Source organism: Silene latifolia, chromosome 7 (genome assembly GCF_048544455.1).
Source record: "Silene latifolia isolate original U9 population chromosome 7, ASM4854445v1, whole genome shotgun sequence".
In the NCBI taxonomy this organism is placed as follows: Eukaryota; Viridiplantae; Streptophyta; class Magnoliopsida; order Caryophyllales; family Caryophyllaceae; genus Silene; species Silene latifolia.
The window spans coordinates 23,390,329-23,407,442 of record NC_133532.1 but is presented as its reverse complement, the minus strand read 5'-3'; the positions used below and the strand labels follow the sequence as shown (position 1 = coordinate 23,407,442).

Here is a 17,114-nt window from a genome sequence, read left to right as displayed (position 1 = left end):
ATGCTCTTAGTGGAAAATGAGGTGGACGAATAAGAGAAGGAAAGAGAAAATATGGGAAGTTTCACCTTTGCGGATGCTCTAAGGACCAAGGTCCTCCAAAACAAACAGCAGGGTAATAATCTTGTTTATGATATCAATTTCAATGAAAATTATATACCATGGATTTCTGAAGCATATCTAATGCAGGATGATCACATAGCATGGTGGATTGACTCGGAAGCCATCACACACGAGGCATTAGTTTGTGATATCAATGAAAATGAAAATGAAAATGAAAATTATATACCATGGATTCGTGAAGCATAATCTTGTTTTTGATATCAATTTCAATGAAAAAAAAAAGCTTATAGAGCATGAGTAGCCAAAAACAGTGGCATTAATTTCCAAACTATGTAACCAGCTCGATATATTTCAAAAAAAAAAAAAAAAAAAAAAAAAAAAAAAAACAAACAACTTGAGACTCAAATCTTTAGGAAGAGTTGAGGCCTATGACATGAGGGTTTCTGCTCGAGGTGGCGGAGGTATATTGTCGAGCAATACTCACATTTCCGGCCTTCAAAAACTTGGAGTACCACCTTTGGGAGAGCCTGGGATGTCGGGTCAATTTTGGGTCATTGAAATCGATGTAGTATAGGCCAAAGGTATATTTGGTCCCGAACATCAACTCGTACATGTCTACGAATGACCAAACGAAGTACCCTCGCGTATTTGACCCATTTCTGCAAACAATTTTAGAACATGGTTTTGATCAAATTGATTTAGATGTCTGCAAAAAGTACTACTTGATGAAAATATTCTCATAGTTAATTCAGAATGTAAAGGGTCATGACATGGGGTATAGTTTTTTTTTTTTTTTTTTTTTTTTTGACAAGTGACATGGGGTATAGTTTAAAGATACAAGATAGTAAGACCGACGAATTTTTTTCCAAAATGAGTTTCTCTAACAAACTAATTAACGAAATAGGTTGAGTTTCAAAATATTTACCCAAAATGGATCCACGTAGGATCGGTTTTTGCGAAGCTACATGAAGAGGTCAAGTCGCTCACTGGTAGACAACTTGGAAGTCAAACCGCTGTCCCGCTGAGCGACTTGCTTCGCTGACATATTCACACCAAAACTCCCCTTCCCCCTTTGAATCAACTTAAGGTGACTTCTGCCCATTGAGATCGCCGAGGGGCACGACGACTTGACCTCAAAACGCTTGCCCCCTGAGCGACTTCACACAAAGTCACAAAGGCAAGGTTTGGGTGGACTAAAATGACTCTTTGGGTATGGTCGCATAGAGGGAGAACGAGTTGAATCTGAGCCTAGCTTCCGTGACGACGTAGACCCATTTTAGGTAAATACTTTCAAACTCAACCAATTTCGTTAATTTCTTTGGGATTGAGACCCATTTTGGAAAAAAAAAATCACGGCCAACTGTCCAACCCAAAAAAATGATTCATGCACAAAAACAAAATTACTCCCGCGCCTCAAGAACTCTCTTCTATGGCAAGGTAAAGGGGTCAGACTCATCGGAGTTACGTAGCCTTACTCATGAGTTGAAATCTCATTACACAATTTTCTAAGTGATTCATAATGAAAATCATTATACAAATCCACCCAACATGGAATATATTTATCCAAGTGTAGGAAATTTACCTTACTGCATTAAGAATAGCTCCAATGTGACCTTGCAAATATTCCACACGAGATTGGTCGTTTAGTAATGTATTGTAATCTGAGCTGTGATCAGTGAATTGGCCTGAAAACAAATTCCATTCATAACAGCAGTTATTCAGCAAGTGCCATTCAAACCAACATTACCGTATTGTCTCAATTGCTCCCGCAAATTGCAGGATTGAGGAGGCTGACCCATGTGTTAGCAACACAAAGATGCTGTTTCCGACTGACCCAAGATGAAAAGTGATTGCTATAGACAAGAGACACTAAGAGAAGAACCATTTTCATGGATATAGACAAGAGGATTGCCATATGCTTGCTTGAAATGCTCCAGTACTCCTCGGAGTCCCCATGGTGTATTCTTAAATGGATACTAGACGGACCAAGTCAACGAAAAGTAAGTTAGATAAAGGAAGTTAATTAAGAACAAAACCACTTAATAATTGAGTAACTGAAACTAAGCCCTCACCCCATTAAATGGATCTTTGCCTTCTAAATCTGTGACAAGTTCAAATGTAAGCAGTTTAACCCAAATCAATTATATGAGTAATATACTAATATGTGCGCATGTCCGATCATAATGTCGAAAACAACCTCCCAGTGCTAAAACACGCGGGGGTAAGACTGCTTATATCAGACTTCCCTATCCCGTCTCAGGAAGGAGTCATTGATGCATTAGAGTAATGCTGTTGTCATTATCTCCGAAACAGTCTCTGCGTTAAACTGCGTGGGAGACATTGAAGTAATTTAATGTTGTCGTCTCAGAAAATATGAGATGTGAAAAATCTGAGAGACATACATGTCCATGATGTTGCCTGGTCAGCCAGATAATCTCTGGTTTGCTTGGCGAGACTTGCAGAATGGTCTTTAACCCTAATGACAGTGTAGTAATTTAGTCCAATAAAATCGAATGATTCCTTCAGCAACTCGGTTTCCTTTTGAGTGAACACTGGAAGTTTGGAGCCAGCATTTTTCTTCATTATTGCAGGGTAGTCTCCATACATCAGGGGTTCCATGAACCTGAAACCACATGAAATGCAGCTTGTAGTATGGTAGTCCCTCCGACTCAACAGATTCTTTACGTTTTATTAAAATAGTCCTCACAAAAGAATAAAAGCGTAAAGAACCTGGTGAGTCTGAGGTAGTAATACAAGTGACATTGCTAATTTTGAAACTCACCAGCCTATAAAGAAATCTTTGGATCGTCCCGTGGCAGTAACATCCTCTGTGGTATTCGAGAAAGGAATAAAATCGAATGCGTACAAATTGAATCCTATAAATCCATGTTGTCTTCCCTGAATAGTAATATTACAAAAGTTCGCGTACTAGAATTTGTGTTATAGGAAATAAATATTTGACGGAGTTCATAATCTTATATAGGAGTACCTGATAGTTGTCCTTGTACAGCCTAGCAGCCGATGCATGAGCAAGCAACAAATGGTGAGCTGCAAGGTATGGCTCTAACATTGAGTTTCCTTTCGTACAATTAATTCCAAAAGGGAAAGAGCATCTAGAAGGAGGTGAATTTCCGACATCATAACCACCAAAGATGAATATATTTGCCTCATTGATCGTTGTCCAATGTAAAACCCGATCACCAAATTCTCTAAAGCAAACATCAGCGTATGCCACAAAATCTTCTCTGCATTCATAGATCAATGTCTGTCAGCAACACTTCACTCACGGCATGAAATATGTTACTAGCCGCAGTATTATTATAACAAAATCTTTTAAAATCATCGAGTAAACAAGACAACGGGAGGAACATACATAATCCTTGGACTAACAAATCCCCCGTATTCATCTTCAAGTACCTGAGGTGTATCTGAATGAATCAATGTAACATGTGGCTGGATTCCTGTACATTAAAATTGACCAAGAAAGAAAATATCATTCTAAAACGAAATCTCGAGCAGTATATGTAAGAATGATACAGTGAACTTTTTATTACCTTTGGTTATGAGTGCATTGATGAGGTTATTGTAATATTCCAAACCCTTTGGATTAACAGGTCCTCTGCCATCTGAAGATAAATACAAAATACTTAGACTAAAAGATACTGTAGCGTAATTTATACTCCGTATAAGTATTCTAAAGACGACTGTATATGATTGTTCATACTCGGTATCAGTCTTGACCAGGATATGGAGAACCGATAAGCATCCAATCCTGTTTCGGCCATCAGTTCTACATCTTCCTATCATATGATAAACAATGTATGAGTATTACTTTTTACTATGAGCTTTGTATGAGATCGACTCACATGTGAAACCAACGTAAAACATTACATACTATTGCTAAAATAATTATAGGGTTAAATGGTTACTAGTAATGAACTTGAGTATAACATATAAATATACTCCTTCCGTCCCAGTCATTTGTTTACCTATAACATTTTAGGGTGTTACATTCATTTGTTTACCTTTCTATATCAGGAAGGTTTTTTATGGGTAATTTGATCATCAAATGACACTATTGTCCATTTGTCATCCATTAACTACAGCCACAAATGGTCCATTCCCCTCTCTTTGGTCTTTGTGTCGAAAGTAAAGGTAAACAAATGAACAGAACGGAAGAAGTATAATCCAAACCTAAGCATGAGGGCGATAGCTAAGATGAAAAATACGGAGTAGTCACCTTGTATTTGTGATACTGGTCAGATGTTACATCTCCATTTCCTGGCTTAGGATCTGAAAACCAACTAAGAGCATCAAAAGGAGAAATTAAATTACTGGTTTCTTCTATTCGTTAACGCGTTCTTTGGTTTTTCGTTACTCTTTCACCAGAAAACATGAGCAATCAGTACAAGAAAACAGTAGTACAACCAACATGTTTCTCGTCTGCTAAAAAACATGGAACGGTCATATCTACATCTGATTCCGGTATTCAAACAAACTAATTAGCTAAGCCATAAAAATTCAGGTTATTCAGACCATGTACAGATTTCTCAATCATTCAGTATGCTCTCAATCTTGGTCCTACTCATCTAATTGCCAGCGATACCGTGTACAGATTTCTCAATCTTTCAGAAAATTAGAGAAAACACGCAGAATGAGGATTGATGAATAAAGGAAATGTGACTAACCAGAGTGAGCAAAAGTATCAAATATACTAGGTGTCCTCCCATCCTCGAAAGCCGCTCCCTCCACCTTCATCACATGTAAAACGACTTCAGAAACTAGAACAAATTATCGAGTTGCCATATTTAGAGCGTCTCCACTAACTATAATAGTACGAGTCCTTTCATAAAGTTACCCAAAAATAACACCACATATGTTAGACCCATATCGGACCAATTTTCTTATGCGTCCCTGATAACACACATTAAGAACCCAAATGTGAAAATATGACACGACCCCTATAAAGATAACGTCTATATATAACGATAATATAGAGAATATTCCAGTCTTTCTAACTAACTTAGTTAGGAAGACTAGAATATTCTCTATCATAAGCTTAAAACGATTTCAAATGATTTACGCGATAAAAAAAAAAGTCAAGGACAAGAAGAAGATGAGAGTACCTGATAAGCAGAGGTAGAAGCTGTAAGAGAGACGTTCAATATTGCGTAAAAGCTTAATCTTATTAACAATAACATACAATGTATTTATAGTACACGAGTCTAGCTAGGTTAACGAGAAATAGGAAAGTACAACTATTACAAGATTATAAACTTGGAGAACAAGTATTTACTAAAAACAATAGGAAAGAATATTACTAAATATTAGTTTCCTTAATACGCCCCGTCAAGTTGGACAATCCGGAGGATAGACCAATCTTGGATAACAAAGATACGAAACGAGGACGCGGCAATGGTTTAGTCAAAGCATCTGCTAGCTGATCGTTGGTGTGAATATGTTGAACCCGAATAGTCTTATTACGAACATGCTCTCGGACAAAATGAAAAGACAGTGCAACGTGCTTCATACGAGAGTGAAAAATCGGGTTTTCCGAGTAATGAGTAGCACCAAGGTTATCACAATAAATAACAGGAGTAGAAGGACAAGGCACGCTAAGTTCATCGAGCAAAGACCGAACCCAAAGAAGCTCGGCAGTGACATTGGCAACGGCTCGGAATTCAGCTTCAGTGGAAGATAGTGCAATAGTACGCTGCTTGCGAGACACCCAAGCAATGGGATTACGACCCAAATAAACAATGTAACCAGTAGTAGAAACAGAATTGTCCTTGTCTCCAGCCCAATCGGCATCACAAAACGCATGTAGAGGAGACGGTGAGTGCGCATATAATTGAAGACCAAGATCAGGAGATCCTTTGAGATAGCGTAATAGACGCTTAAGTGCAGACCAGTGACACTCTTTCGGAGCATGAAGAAACTGAGAAAGTTTATTAACGGGAAAGGCAATGTCAGGTCGAGTTAATGAAAGATATTGTAGGGAGCCAAGGATAGCACGGTAGTCAGAGTGTTGGGCAATTGTTGGACCATCAGAGATGGTAAGTGGCGGGTATGGAGTAAGGGGAGTAGGTGCGGGTTTACAGTCTTGGAGGTTATAGCGGGTGAGGATGTCATGTATATATTTAGTTTGGGTAAGAAGGAGACCATGGGTATTAGGAGTGACCTCAACACCAAGAAAGTACGATGGGGGACCAAGATCCTTTAACGCAAAACGGGAATGTATGTGAGTTAGAAAGTGAGATAGATGAGGAGGGGATGAACTGGTGACAATAATGTCATCAACATAGACAAGTAAGTAAAGAGAGTGAGAAGAGCGAGTAAGATAGAACAGAGACGGATCAGAAATTGAATTTGTGAAGCCATAAGAGAGAAGATAGGAACGGAGCTCAGTGAACCAAGCCCGAGGGGCCTGTTTTAAGCCATAAATGGCTTTCTGAAGCTTGCAGACGTGAGAGGGAGAAGAAGGGTCCTGAAACCCGGGAGGTTGGGACATGTATACAGTGTCAGAAAGGGAACCTTGTAAGAAGGCGTTGTTTACGTCGAGATGACGTAAAGGCCAACGATTCACAGTAGCTAGAGATAGAATAAGGCGAATAGTGGCGGGTTTAACGACAGGGCTATATGTATCAGTAAAATCAAGACCCGGTCGTTGATGAAATCCTTTAGCCACAAGACGAGCTTTGAACTTATCAATTGAATTATCCGATTTGTATTTGACACGAAAAACCCACTTGCAACCAATTGTATTGAAGTGTGGTTCAGAGGGAACAAGAGACCAAGTATGGTTATTTTTAAGAGCTTGAAACTCGGCTTCCATGGCAGCACGCCATCGAGGATCAAGGAGAGCTTGTTTAACAGTTGTGGGAAGAGAATTTGAGGCATTAAGAGAGGCGGTTTTAGCATACTTTGGATTTGGTTTCACTATGTTGTTAGACAGTCGGGTAACAACATTGCGCGGGGGAGGAGGAGGGGGAGGAGGAGGAGGAGGAGGAGTAGGAGAAGGTGAGGGGGAAGACTGAGGCGTGGCAGAGGGAGTTTGATCAGTGACGGGGGAGGGGATAGGGGACTGAGGAGATGAAGGGGAGGCAGGGATGGCAGGCTCGACAGTAGGAGAGGGAGCAGAGGAAAGTAGCAGGGGAAGGGAGACATCACACCAAGTATCAGGTGTGGGTAAGTCAGGAGAAACGGAGGAGACTAAAGAGGTGTAAGGGAAGGTAGTTTCAATAAACTTGACATGACGGGATGTATAGAGACGTTTTGAGACGGGGTCATAGCAATGATAAGCACTTTGAGACGGAGAGTAGCCTACAAAAACGCAAGGGATGGACCGTGGGGCAAGTTTATGTGGGGTGTATGGTCGAAGCCATGGGTAGCATAAGCACCCAAAGCTCCGAAGTTTCGAGTAATTGGGTTGAATTTTAAAGAGTTTGAAGTAGGGAGAGTTATTATTGAGAGTGGGAGTAGGCATACGATTTATGAGATAGGTAGCGGTGGTGAAAGCATGAGGCCAGAAAGTAGTAGGGAGATTACCGTGAGTAAGAAGAGCAAGGCCAGTTTCGACGATATGACGATGTCGTCGTTCGGCATAGCCATTGTGCTCCGGAGTATGAGGAGGCGAGGTGAGATGGGAAATACCATCCGAACTTAGAGTTGGAGTAAGTTTGAGATATTCGCCACCATTATCGGAAAATACTTGAATAATTGGAGTATTAAAGTATTTTTCGACTAAGGCACGAAAACGAACAAAGGTAGCATGTGTGTCAGACTTCTTTTGCAAGGGGTACAACCAAATATATTTTGTAAAATGATCCACAAAGATAACATAATACTTGAATTTATCATATGAGAGAACGGGAGATGTCCATACATCCGAGAAAATTAATTGTAAAGGTGCAGTAGTAGTAAAAGACGAAGTAGAAATGGGAAGTTTATGACTTTTATTGATATCGCAAGCTTGACAATGTGACATAGAGGACTTAAAGGAAAAATTTGCAATAGAACTAATGAGACTAAGAACTTTGGAGTTGGGATGGCCTAATCGGTGATGCCAGACGGAATTGGGCAGAAGCAGACTTGGGCAGGCTTGAGGAGAAGGAGGAAGCGGACACCACTCAAAGAGACCATCTCGTTTAGTGCCCTGTAGGAGGATGGTTCCGGTCTTGAGATCCTTCACAAGACAAGAAGTTGGTAAGAAGATAGCTACGGCATTATTATCGTGACATAGCTTGGGAATGGAGATGATGTTGCGAGAAATATTAGGAACATGAAGTACATCATTAAAGTGTAAGGAAATAGAAGAGTTAGAGTAGGAGAAAGAACCTATATTTTGAATGGCGAGAGATGAGCCGTCTCCAATTATTAGATCATCGACCCCATCATACGGATTGTGAAGAGCAAGAGTGTTGAGATCACTGGTAATATGGTGGGTGGCACCACTGTCAAGCAGATACGAGTGCGGGTTGGGTGGGTTATTAGTAGTGACGGTGTGAGCTTGTGGGTGAGAGTTAGAGCGGCGAGGGAATGGGGGAATTTGGACATTGGGAAAGAGTCTTTTGAAATCCCTGCAAACATCGACATAGTGACCAATGTTTTTGCACCATTGGCATCGACCTTTGAAGGGAGTGGTAGGGGTGGAGGATTCGTTGTGGGACTGGGCAGGATAGGCAGGGGACGAGGGATATGCAGGAGTGGGGGGTCGTGGTAGGATACCAGGGGAGCCATTTGAGGTGTTGGGTTTATTGTATTTGCGAGTGTACGAAGCTTGGGCATAATGGACAGAGGTGGGTAAGTCGGGTGGGGGTGGGCTAGGCTTATAGGTTAAGTCATGGTTTAACAGTTTCTCATGTAAAGCATCAAAAGAAATAAGAGTGTCACGAGCACGTACCGCGTCAATTACCGGTTTATAAGTCTCATAATGAAGACCTTCAATTACCTGAGCTATGATATCCTTTGCATCCATGGGCTTACCTAGATGAGCAAGTTCATCAGTGCAAGTCTTGAGAGCTTGCATATAGTCAGTGACTGATTTGTCACCCTTTGTGATTGTCTTGAGACGATCTTTAACTTGAAGAATATGGCCACGAGACGGGTTGCCATATGTTTGTGCAAGAGTCTGCCATACATCATTTGATGTCTTTGCTTGAAGAAGAAGAGGAGTGATCGAAGGATCAATCGTGCCAAGGAGAGCACCTATGATAAGACGGTCTTGACGAATCCAAGTGTAGTACGCAGGATTGGAAGCTTCCTTTGCCTCAGCGGTAGTGACTGTGGCCGAAGGGCAAGGGTATGTGCCATTCACATATTTGAAGAGATCAAATCCAAAGAGGAAATCATCAATTTGGGTGGACCAAGAGCGATAGTTTTGAGATGTTAATTTGACACATTGAGAGAGGTTGAGAGCGATGAATGGAACTTTGGGTTCGTGAGAATTAGGGATTGTGGAGCTTTGGCCAGCCATGAGAGGAAAAGAAAAAAAAATTTAGAGGAATTTGTTTGATCGGAGGCTCGATACCATGTAAGAGAGACGTTCAATATTGCGTAAAAGCTTAATCTTATTAACAATAACATACAATGTATTTATAGTACACGAGTCTAGCTAGGTTAACGAGAAATAGGAAAGTTCAACTATTACAAGATTATAAACTTGGAGAACAAGTATTTACTAAAAACAATAGGAAAGAATATTACTAAATATTAGTTTCCTTAATAGAAGCACCAAAAATGAAATGAGAAGGAAAGTCGTATCGTTCAAACGTAACGGTATCGCCACCGTAAACGTTGTTTGATAACAATGATACCACACCAAACCATAATACTTTGAGGAATACCATGTCTTCCCTTACTACTTTCTTCTTCACCACTCACTCTCCCTCCTTCTCTTCCTTAAATAAAGTGGATAAACCAATTAAATAACTGGGACGGAGAGAATACTTCATGGAAGTAAAGATATTAACGAAATGAAATGAGCTTTGACAAACGTAAAAAAAAATTAAAAATAAATAAATAAATAAATAAATGACCAAGACAGAACGAGTAGTTCATCCCTCATGCAGTCATGCTTGGCATCGCACTTTTTTTGTTTCTAATCTTTACTATTGATTGTACCCTCTAGAAAAGGCACTTGAAAGATAATTTGATTATCTTCATCAGTGGTCGTATTTCCAGCAATAAAAATGTGAATTGTAAACAACCATTTTATAATAAACGATGAGCATTTTAAAAAAGTGATATATGAAAATTTTTTATGGGTCTTCTTGAATGATCAATTTCACCTTTTAAAGTTGAGAGGTACAGGGGATTCCGAAAGGATATGACGACAAATATATTTAGACAAATCAGAGTAGAACATTAATTCTTATTTCAGACGGATTAGCTTTCAAAATGCCTTATATGACCTTATATGGTAAAATGTGGTCATTTCAAGTTTTCAACTACATCGCATTTTTATGGTAAAATATTTTAAACTAAGTCACATTTAACTGTAAATGAATTGCATATATTCCATCTGAAGACAGGCGAAAATAATCGTATGAAGAAAGACGGTCCGGTAGAAGAAAACGAGAAGCAATGTTGTTGATAGGGACTGGCTTTGCCCAAATTGGACCACTGTCAATCTGTCATGCCGGAGGATTCTATATTAACACAAGTTACAAAAATTTGCAATTACTTTTGAGCAGAATAGAACAAAAACAGCAACCCTCGGAGAAATGCCAGACACACAAAATTTATCGTATCCTTACTCCTATGCGGTGACAGACAGAAAATTTTATTCCGGTGTCGCTATAAGTATTTTAACTTTTAAGCTGTTATTATCGGTTTGCTCTAGAATTCTTCAGAAATAAATATTATAATCGAAAGTAAACAACTGACTAGAACAAACTTAAAAAAAAAAAAAAAAAAAAAAAAACTTTTACAAGACTTGAACTCGGGTAAAGTAATCATATCATTCCATACAACACATTAGGATATTAGTAATAAGATACCTGATGACTAGACCTGTCAAACGGGTCGGGCGGGTCGGATCGGGTCATATGGGTCGGGTTAGAATACGGGTCGGGTCAACTGCGGGTCAAGTCAAATACGGGTCGGGTCATACGGGTCATGGGTTGGGGTAGGGTCAGAATACGGGTCAAGAAATAATTTTTAATGCCTTTTTTAAACGATTTTTTTTAATTTTAAAAATTAAATATATTTTAAATTATTATTTTAGTCATATTCATCATATACAATAACTATATTGATATAATTATTAAAATAAAGTTTTTTTAATAATTATTTTATTATTAAATATTATAAAAGTTAGTATATAAAATTGACTTTTTAGTTGAATTTTTAATTTTAAGTAATAAAAAAATAATTTTTTAACTATATTTTCAAATATAATATATAAATAATACTCCCTCCTATTCTAAATAACGGTCCCATTTGCCATTTTCGTCTATTCACAAAACTGTCTCATTTGCCATATTTGGACATGGTTTTTTACTTTCCTACCCTTACCTCTTTTCTTTATTACCACCCCAACAACCCATAACTCATCATATTCAATACTTTTCATTATTTAACTAATGTATTCTTACCCCTATACAATAATTTTCATTATTTTAACGATATTCCTTAATTTTCGTGTCATTGTCCAAATGAGACACTTATTTGGAATAGGAGGGAGTAATATTTTTAATAAAATTCATGATTTTCCCTTGACCCAACGGGTCGACCCGTTCGGGTCGGGTCTCGACCCTAAAATAACGGGTCATTTTGGGTTCGGGTCAAACGGGTCGCGGGTCGAGAAAACTGGGTTTGTAACCCTAAGAAAACGGGTCGGGTCGAGTTTTGACAGGTCTACTGATGACCTAATGAGACGGTATCATAATAAGATTATAATTATAATTTTTAAATAGCCCATAACTTCAATTAAAACCCATTAGCCATTCGATCGTCTTAAACTTGCAGTATAGTAGTCATTACTCATCAATGACGGGTCTATAAAAAAATTCCGAGGTCGCGATAAAAATGTTAAACATACTTGCATAAAAATTACAATTTGTTTTTGGCATTAAAATTGGACAAAATACACGAAAAGTTAAATTCTCCGGTGTCCCGGAACCTTGTAAACGCTATTTAATTTAACAATAGCACCTATGTAAAACCACCAATGATCATTTGTTTTTGATACGAAGACTGGATCCAGCGATTGAGAGGATCCATATTACTTTGTCCCGGTCAATATTACTCCATGTTCGTATGACAAATTTGCAAAGAAAGGAGCAGGAAAAGTAAATGCTGGACAAGGGTAAGAGTATCCGCAAAGGTGGGAAGCTAACCTCCCCATATGCCCTCTCTCTTCTCAAATGGGGAACCCCATTATTGCATACACCCTCCCAACAAATGGGGCTCCTCCATTTATAGGGAAAGTCCCCAAAGAAAAAGTAAGGTCTTTTGAGTTGTTTTTGGGGAGGCTCCCAAAATTTTGGGGGTAAATTAATATTGTTGGAAACCCTATTGTTGCATAGATGTAGATATAAATTGGGGAGGATAAATGAAAAAGTTAGAGTATCCTATAAGGTAAGGTTCCCCATATTTTCTCTTTCCTTTTCTTATTCGTTCACCTCATTTTCCACTACTTTTTTTTAGTATAGATGTAGATATAAATTGCATAGATGTAGATATAAATTGGGGAGGGTAAATGAAAATGTAATTGGAAATGGTGGATTCAGTATACAAAGGCCTACTGAATGAAAAAATTTGTAAACCTTCTCAAAAGTAACACAAATTACTTTACTTTTTTTTTGTGACCTTCCCTAAAAACAGTGGAGCCCCATTTTATGGGGAGGTTGGTCAGTTGGTGCAACAATGGGGTTGCTCATTTGACGAAAAAGAAGGCAAATGGGGAGGTGATTTCTCTCCTTTGCGGATGCTCTTAGTGGAAAATGAGGTGGACGAATAAGAGAACGAAAGAGAAAATATGAAAAGCCTCACTTTGCGGATGCTCTAAGGACCAAGGTCCTCCAAAACAAACAGCAGGGTAATAATCTTGTTTATGATATCAATTTCAATGAAAATTATATACCATGGATTTCTGAAGCATATCTAATGCAGGATGATCACATAGCATGGTGGATTGACTCGGAAGCCGTCACACACGAGGCATTAGTTTGTGATATCAATTTCAATGAAAATGAAAATGAAAATTATATACCATGGATTCGTGAAGCATAATCTTGTTTGTGATATCAATTTCAATGAAAAAAAAGCTTATAGAGCATGAGTAGCCAAAAATAGTGGCATTAATTTCCAAACTAAGTAACCAGCTCGATATATAAAAAAAAAAAAAAAAAAAAAAAAAAAAAAAAAAAAACATGAGACTCAAATCTTTAGGAAGAGTTGAGGCCTATGACATGAGGGTTTCTGCTCGAGGTGGCGGAGGTATATTGTCGAGCATTAATCACTTTTCCGGCCTTCAAAAACCTGGAGTACCACCTTTGGGAGAGCCTGGGATGTCTGGTCAATTTCGGGTCATTGAAATCAATATAGTATAGGCCAAAGGTAAATTTGGTCCCGAACATCAACTCGTACATGTCTAAGAACGACCAAACGAAGTATCCTTGCGTATTTGACCCGTTTCTGCAAATAATTTTAGAACATGGTTTCGATCAGAACAGAACAGAAAGGTTAACGATAATACTAATACACCTAACATGGTATATATAAATTGAAGTGTAGGTCTAGGAACTTTACCTTACTGCATCAAGCACAGCTCCAATGTGACCTTGCAAATATTCTACACGCGATTGATCGTTTAGTAATGTATCGTAGTCAGTACTGTGATCACTGAGTTGGCCTGACAAATTGTTCCATTCACAACAGCAATTATTCAGTAGGTACAATAACAACATTACCACCATTGCCTCAATGGCTTACACGCAACCTTACCCTTGTGCTAGCAACAGAAAGAGGCTGTTTCCGACTAACCCAAGATGAAAAGCAATAATTCAGTAGGTAGCAGTGAATAAATTCATATTGTATTAGAGTAAAGAGACACCAAGAGATCGACGAACCATTTTCATGGATATAGATACGAGGATTGCCATATGCTTGCTTGAAATGCTCCAGTACTCCTTGGAGTCCCCATGGTGTATTGATAAATGGATTCTAGACGGACCAAGTCAAAGAAAAGTAAGTTAGATAAAAGAACTTAATTAAGAATTAAAAATCACTTGATAATTGAGAAACTGTAACCAAGTCCTCACCCCACTAAATGGATCACTGCCTTCTAAATCTGTGACAAGTTCAAATGTAAGCAGTTTTCCACAAAAATGCGTAATAAATGCACATGTCCGTCTCTTTATCATAATGTCGAGAACCCACAGGGTAAGACTACTTACATCAGACTCCCCTATCCCGTCTCAGGCGGGAGTCATTGATGCATTAGGGTAACATCAGAAAATATGAGTTGTGAAAAATCTGAGAGACATACATGACCATGAGATTATTTCCACATTTAGTTTCTTAATGTGTAACATACATACATACATACATCTTGTAGACCCCCCTACGTACGTAAACCACGTAACAATGTAACAAAACGTCATAAGCTTAAAACGATCTCAAATGAATACGCGATTTAAAAAAAAAAAGTCAAAGAGAAGAAGGTGAAGAGAGACCTGATAAGCAGAGGAAGAAGCACCAAAAATGAAATTACAAGGAAAATCAAGTCGTTCAAACGTATTATTATTGCCGCCATTAACGTTGTTCGATAACAAAGCTACCACACCAAAGCACTGTTGGAACTATGCCCCAGAGCAATCGTTAATGAAACGTTTTTGAACAAATTTCATACAGTGTAATTATTAATGGAGATTAATAATTAGATGGCATTTTCTTATTATCTTATTAAGGTATTAATACGATGATAAATCCTTGATTAAACTGGTATATTTGACATCATAATGGATATTATGATAATGAGAGTCGAGTATTATAAAGTTTAGTCTAAAAGTATTCTTGGTCGTTGGATTAGCAGAACGGGACTATGATAATCCGGATAGACCAATATATTGATAACGTTACTCATAGGATGAGTATTAATGGATCTCATTCATTAAGTTATAATATAAATAATGCATATGGAGATATGATTATTGAACTGACCAACAGTGAGATTTTCCAAATGGTTATTATTACCTATGCACTGTCAATGTGGAAATTCTCTTAAGGAGTAATTGTATATTTTATCCTTTGACCTGAGATCATCATTGTAGTTAATAGACTACTTATTGTACTTAGATACCGGACACCTAGTGTGTAAAAATGCTAGTTGAATGGTCATTGGGTATAATTGAGTACCTATGCAATTAGTGGTGAGTCAAGATGGAATCCGTCAGCTCAAGGTAATGCGTTTTGAACTCTATGTTGTCATTAATCTTATTGGTCATATAAAACCTTGGCCAGGGTAGACGAATGATTTAAGAAAGGAGTTTCTTAAAGTCATTCCCGACCAATAGTGATCGACATGTAACATAGTGGTCGTCTAGTGGGGTTTGACAGTCAAACCATACCCTAGGATGATCCGGAGTTGGAACGACGGAGGGAAATAAATACAGTATCCTTTACCAGGTTCGAGTACAGTGAAGTACAGTGAATATTGGTATTCACGTTATCCGGCTGTCGAGGAGTGTTGTTAGACGCCAACCTCGATTAATAGTTAATGAGATTAATTATTACCGGTTTAGCGATGAACCTATGTGGTCACACACTTACGGTCGATATTTAACGTTTACGGTTATTTAATTTATTATGAGATAATTAATTAAATAATCTCGACGACATATTTTTATATTGTCCGCTAACACGGAAATATAGTTAATATCGGAAATACGTATTTGTATAAGAGATGGAATAAGACCATTGGATTGGCCAAGGCCACGTGAATTGGCATGAAATGTTATCATGCTAAATTGGCTAGCTACGTACGTGCCTTTTGCTTATGCTTTCCTTAATTGTTAAGGGAATGAGTCACAAAGCTTATCCTAAGTCTAAGTCTTGTTGGCCAAGAAACATTTGCTATAAATAGCAAGCTCGCTCACAAGTTTTATATATAACAATAAGACATAAGTTGTAGAAATCCATCTTACCTCATACATACACTAAAATGAGAAAAGTGTTTTCTCTATATTCGAGGTCGTCTCAAGGGTTGAGAACGTTAGTTTATCTACCGGTGTGGATACACTAGAGATTCCGTAATTTCGGGGTTAGACCAATTTATTGTCTACACATAAAGTATGTGTCCCTTTACTCAGTTTTACAAGTTTTTAAATGCAATAGGTCTCAGGAGGACCGCGTTTCTGTCTTCCGCTGCTACATGTGATGTACCGCGGTCCCTTCAATTGGTATCAGAGCCAATTTTGCATTTACATTTTGTAAATTTGGGTCTCGCGAGAATGGTTCTCGCAATTCGTTGAGTAACGAATCTATTACATGCATGCGTAAATAGCTTTTGTCTATTATGTGGATATAAAAGGCGTTTCCACTTTTATGATAATCATTGTTTCAATCATTACATTTTTGATCATTTATTGATAATATAGTGTCATTGTAATGTTTGAGTAACATATTAGTGGGTAAGCTGTTTTAAAGCTTATGATTGCTATTTAGCATGCAAAGTATAAGCTGACAGGAGGCGACTCTTGTATGAGATATAAGGGTTAGTCTTATCAGTTGGGTTATATTAGATATAGCCAAGTGTGTTATTCAAATTGTTTGAATGACATTAAAACTTGACCACTTAAAGATTATTGAGTTTTTAATTGATAGAATATGAGATATTTTGTCAAAGGTTGCCACTCAGGTAGGCAATAAAATTATTTTATTTTCGTTTACAAGAAGCGACCTGACAACCAGGGGGCTTGTAGTTCGGAGATATAATAATATTGTCTATTGTATTTGATACGGGGGTGAAGAAAAGTTAACTAATCTTGTACTTTTAGTCCGGACAACCCGGAGGGTATGACATTTATTAATTTTCTCATCACTAGAGT

The 17,114-nt window shown here is 38.1% G+C and overlaps 2 protein-coding genes across 3 annotated transcripts; both read right to left on the bottom strand.

The window, feature by feature from the left end:
* Positions 1–237: 237 nt before the first annotated feature.
* Positions 238–5,299, bottom strand: LOC141591940 (cyanidin 3-O-glucoside 5-O-glucosyltransferase (acyl-glucose)-like). Of its 2 annotated transcripts, XM_074412452.1 has the most exons (13): positions 5,187–5,299; positions 4,749–4,812; positions 4,301–4,353; positions 3,785–3,860; positions 3,615–3,686; positions 3,434–3,521; positions 3,050–3,305; positions 2,843–2,958; positions 2,463–2,683; positions 2,133–2,161; positions 1,943–2,036; positions 1,643–1,745; positions 238–719 (listed from the first exon to the last, which is right to left on the bottom strand). In XM_074412452.1, exons 1-13 carry the CDS (start codon positions 5,259–5,261, stop codon positions 470–472), a joined length of 1,497 nt encoding a protein of 498 aa, XP_074268553.1. In that variant the 5' UTR covers positions 5,262–5,299; the 3' UTR covers positions 238–469. The 2 variants fall into 2 exon arrangements, with proteins under 2 accessions (XP_074268553.1, XP_074268554.1); XM_074412453.1 differs by lacking the exon at positions 5,187–5,299 and having other exon boundaries at positions 4,301–4,364; positions 4,749–4,806.
* An 8,112-nt stretch (positions 5,300–13,411) lies between these two features.
* LOC141590966 (cyanidin 3-O-glucoside 5-O-glucosyltransferase (acyl-glucose)-like) lies at positions 13,412–14,524 on the bottom strand. Its single transcript, XM_074411468.1, has 4 exons — positions 14,328–14,524; positions 14,136–14,229; positions 13,816–13,918; positions 13,412–13,701 (listed from the first exon to the last, which is right to left on the bottom strand). The coding sequence occupies exons 1-4, from the start codon at positions 14,427–14,429 to the stop codon at positions 13,452–13,454; spliced, it is 549 nt and encodes a 182-aa protein (XP_074267569.1). The 5' UTR covers positions 14,430–14,524; the 3' UTR covers positions 13,412–13,451.
* Positions 14,525–17,114: the final 2,590 nt, after the last annotated feature.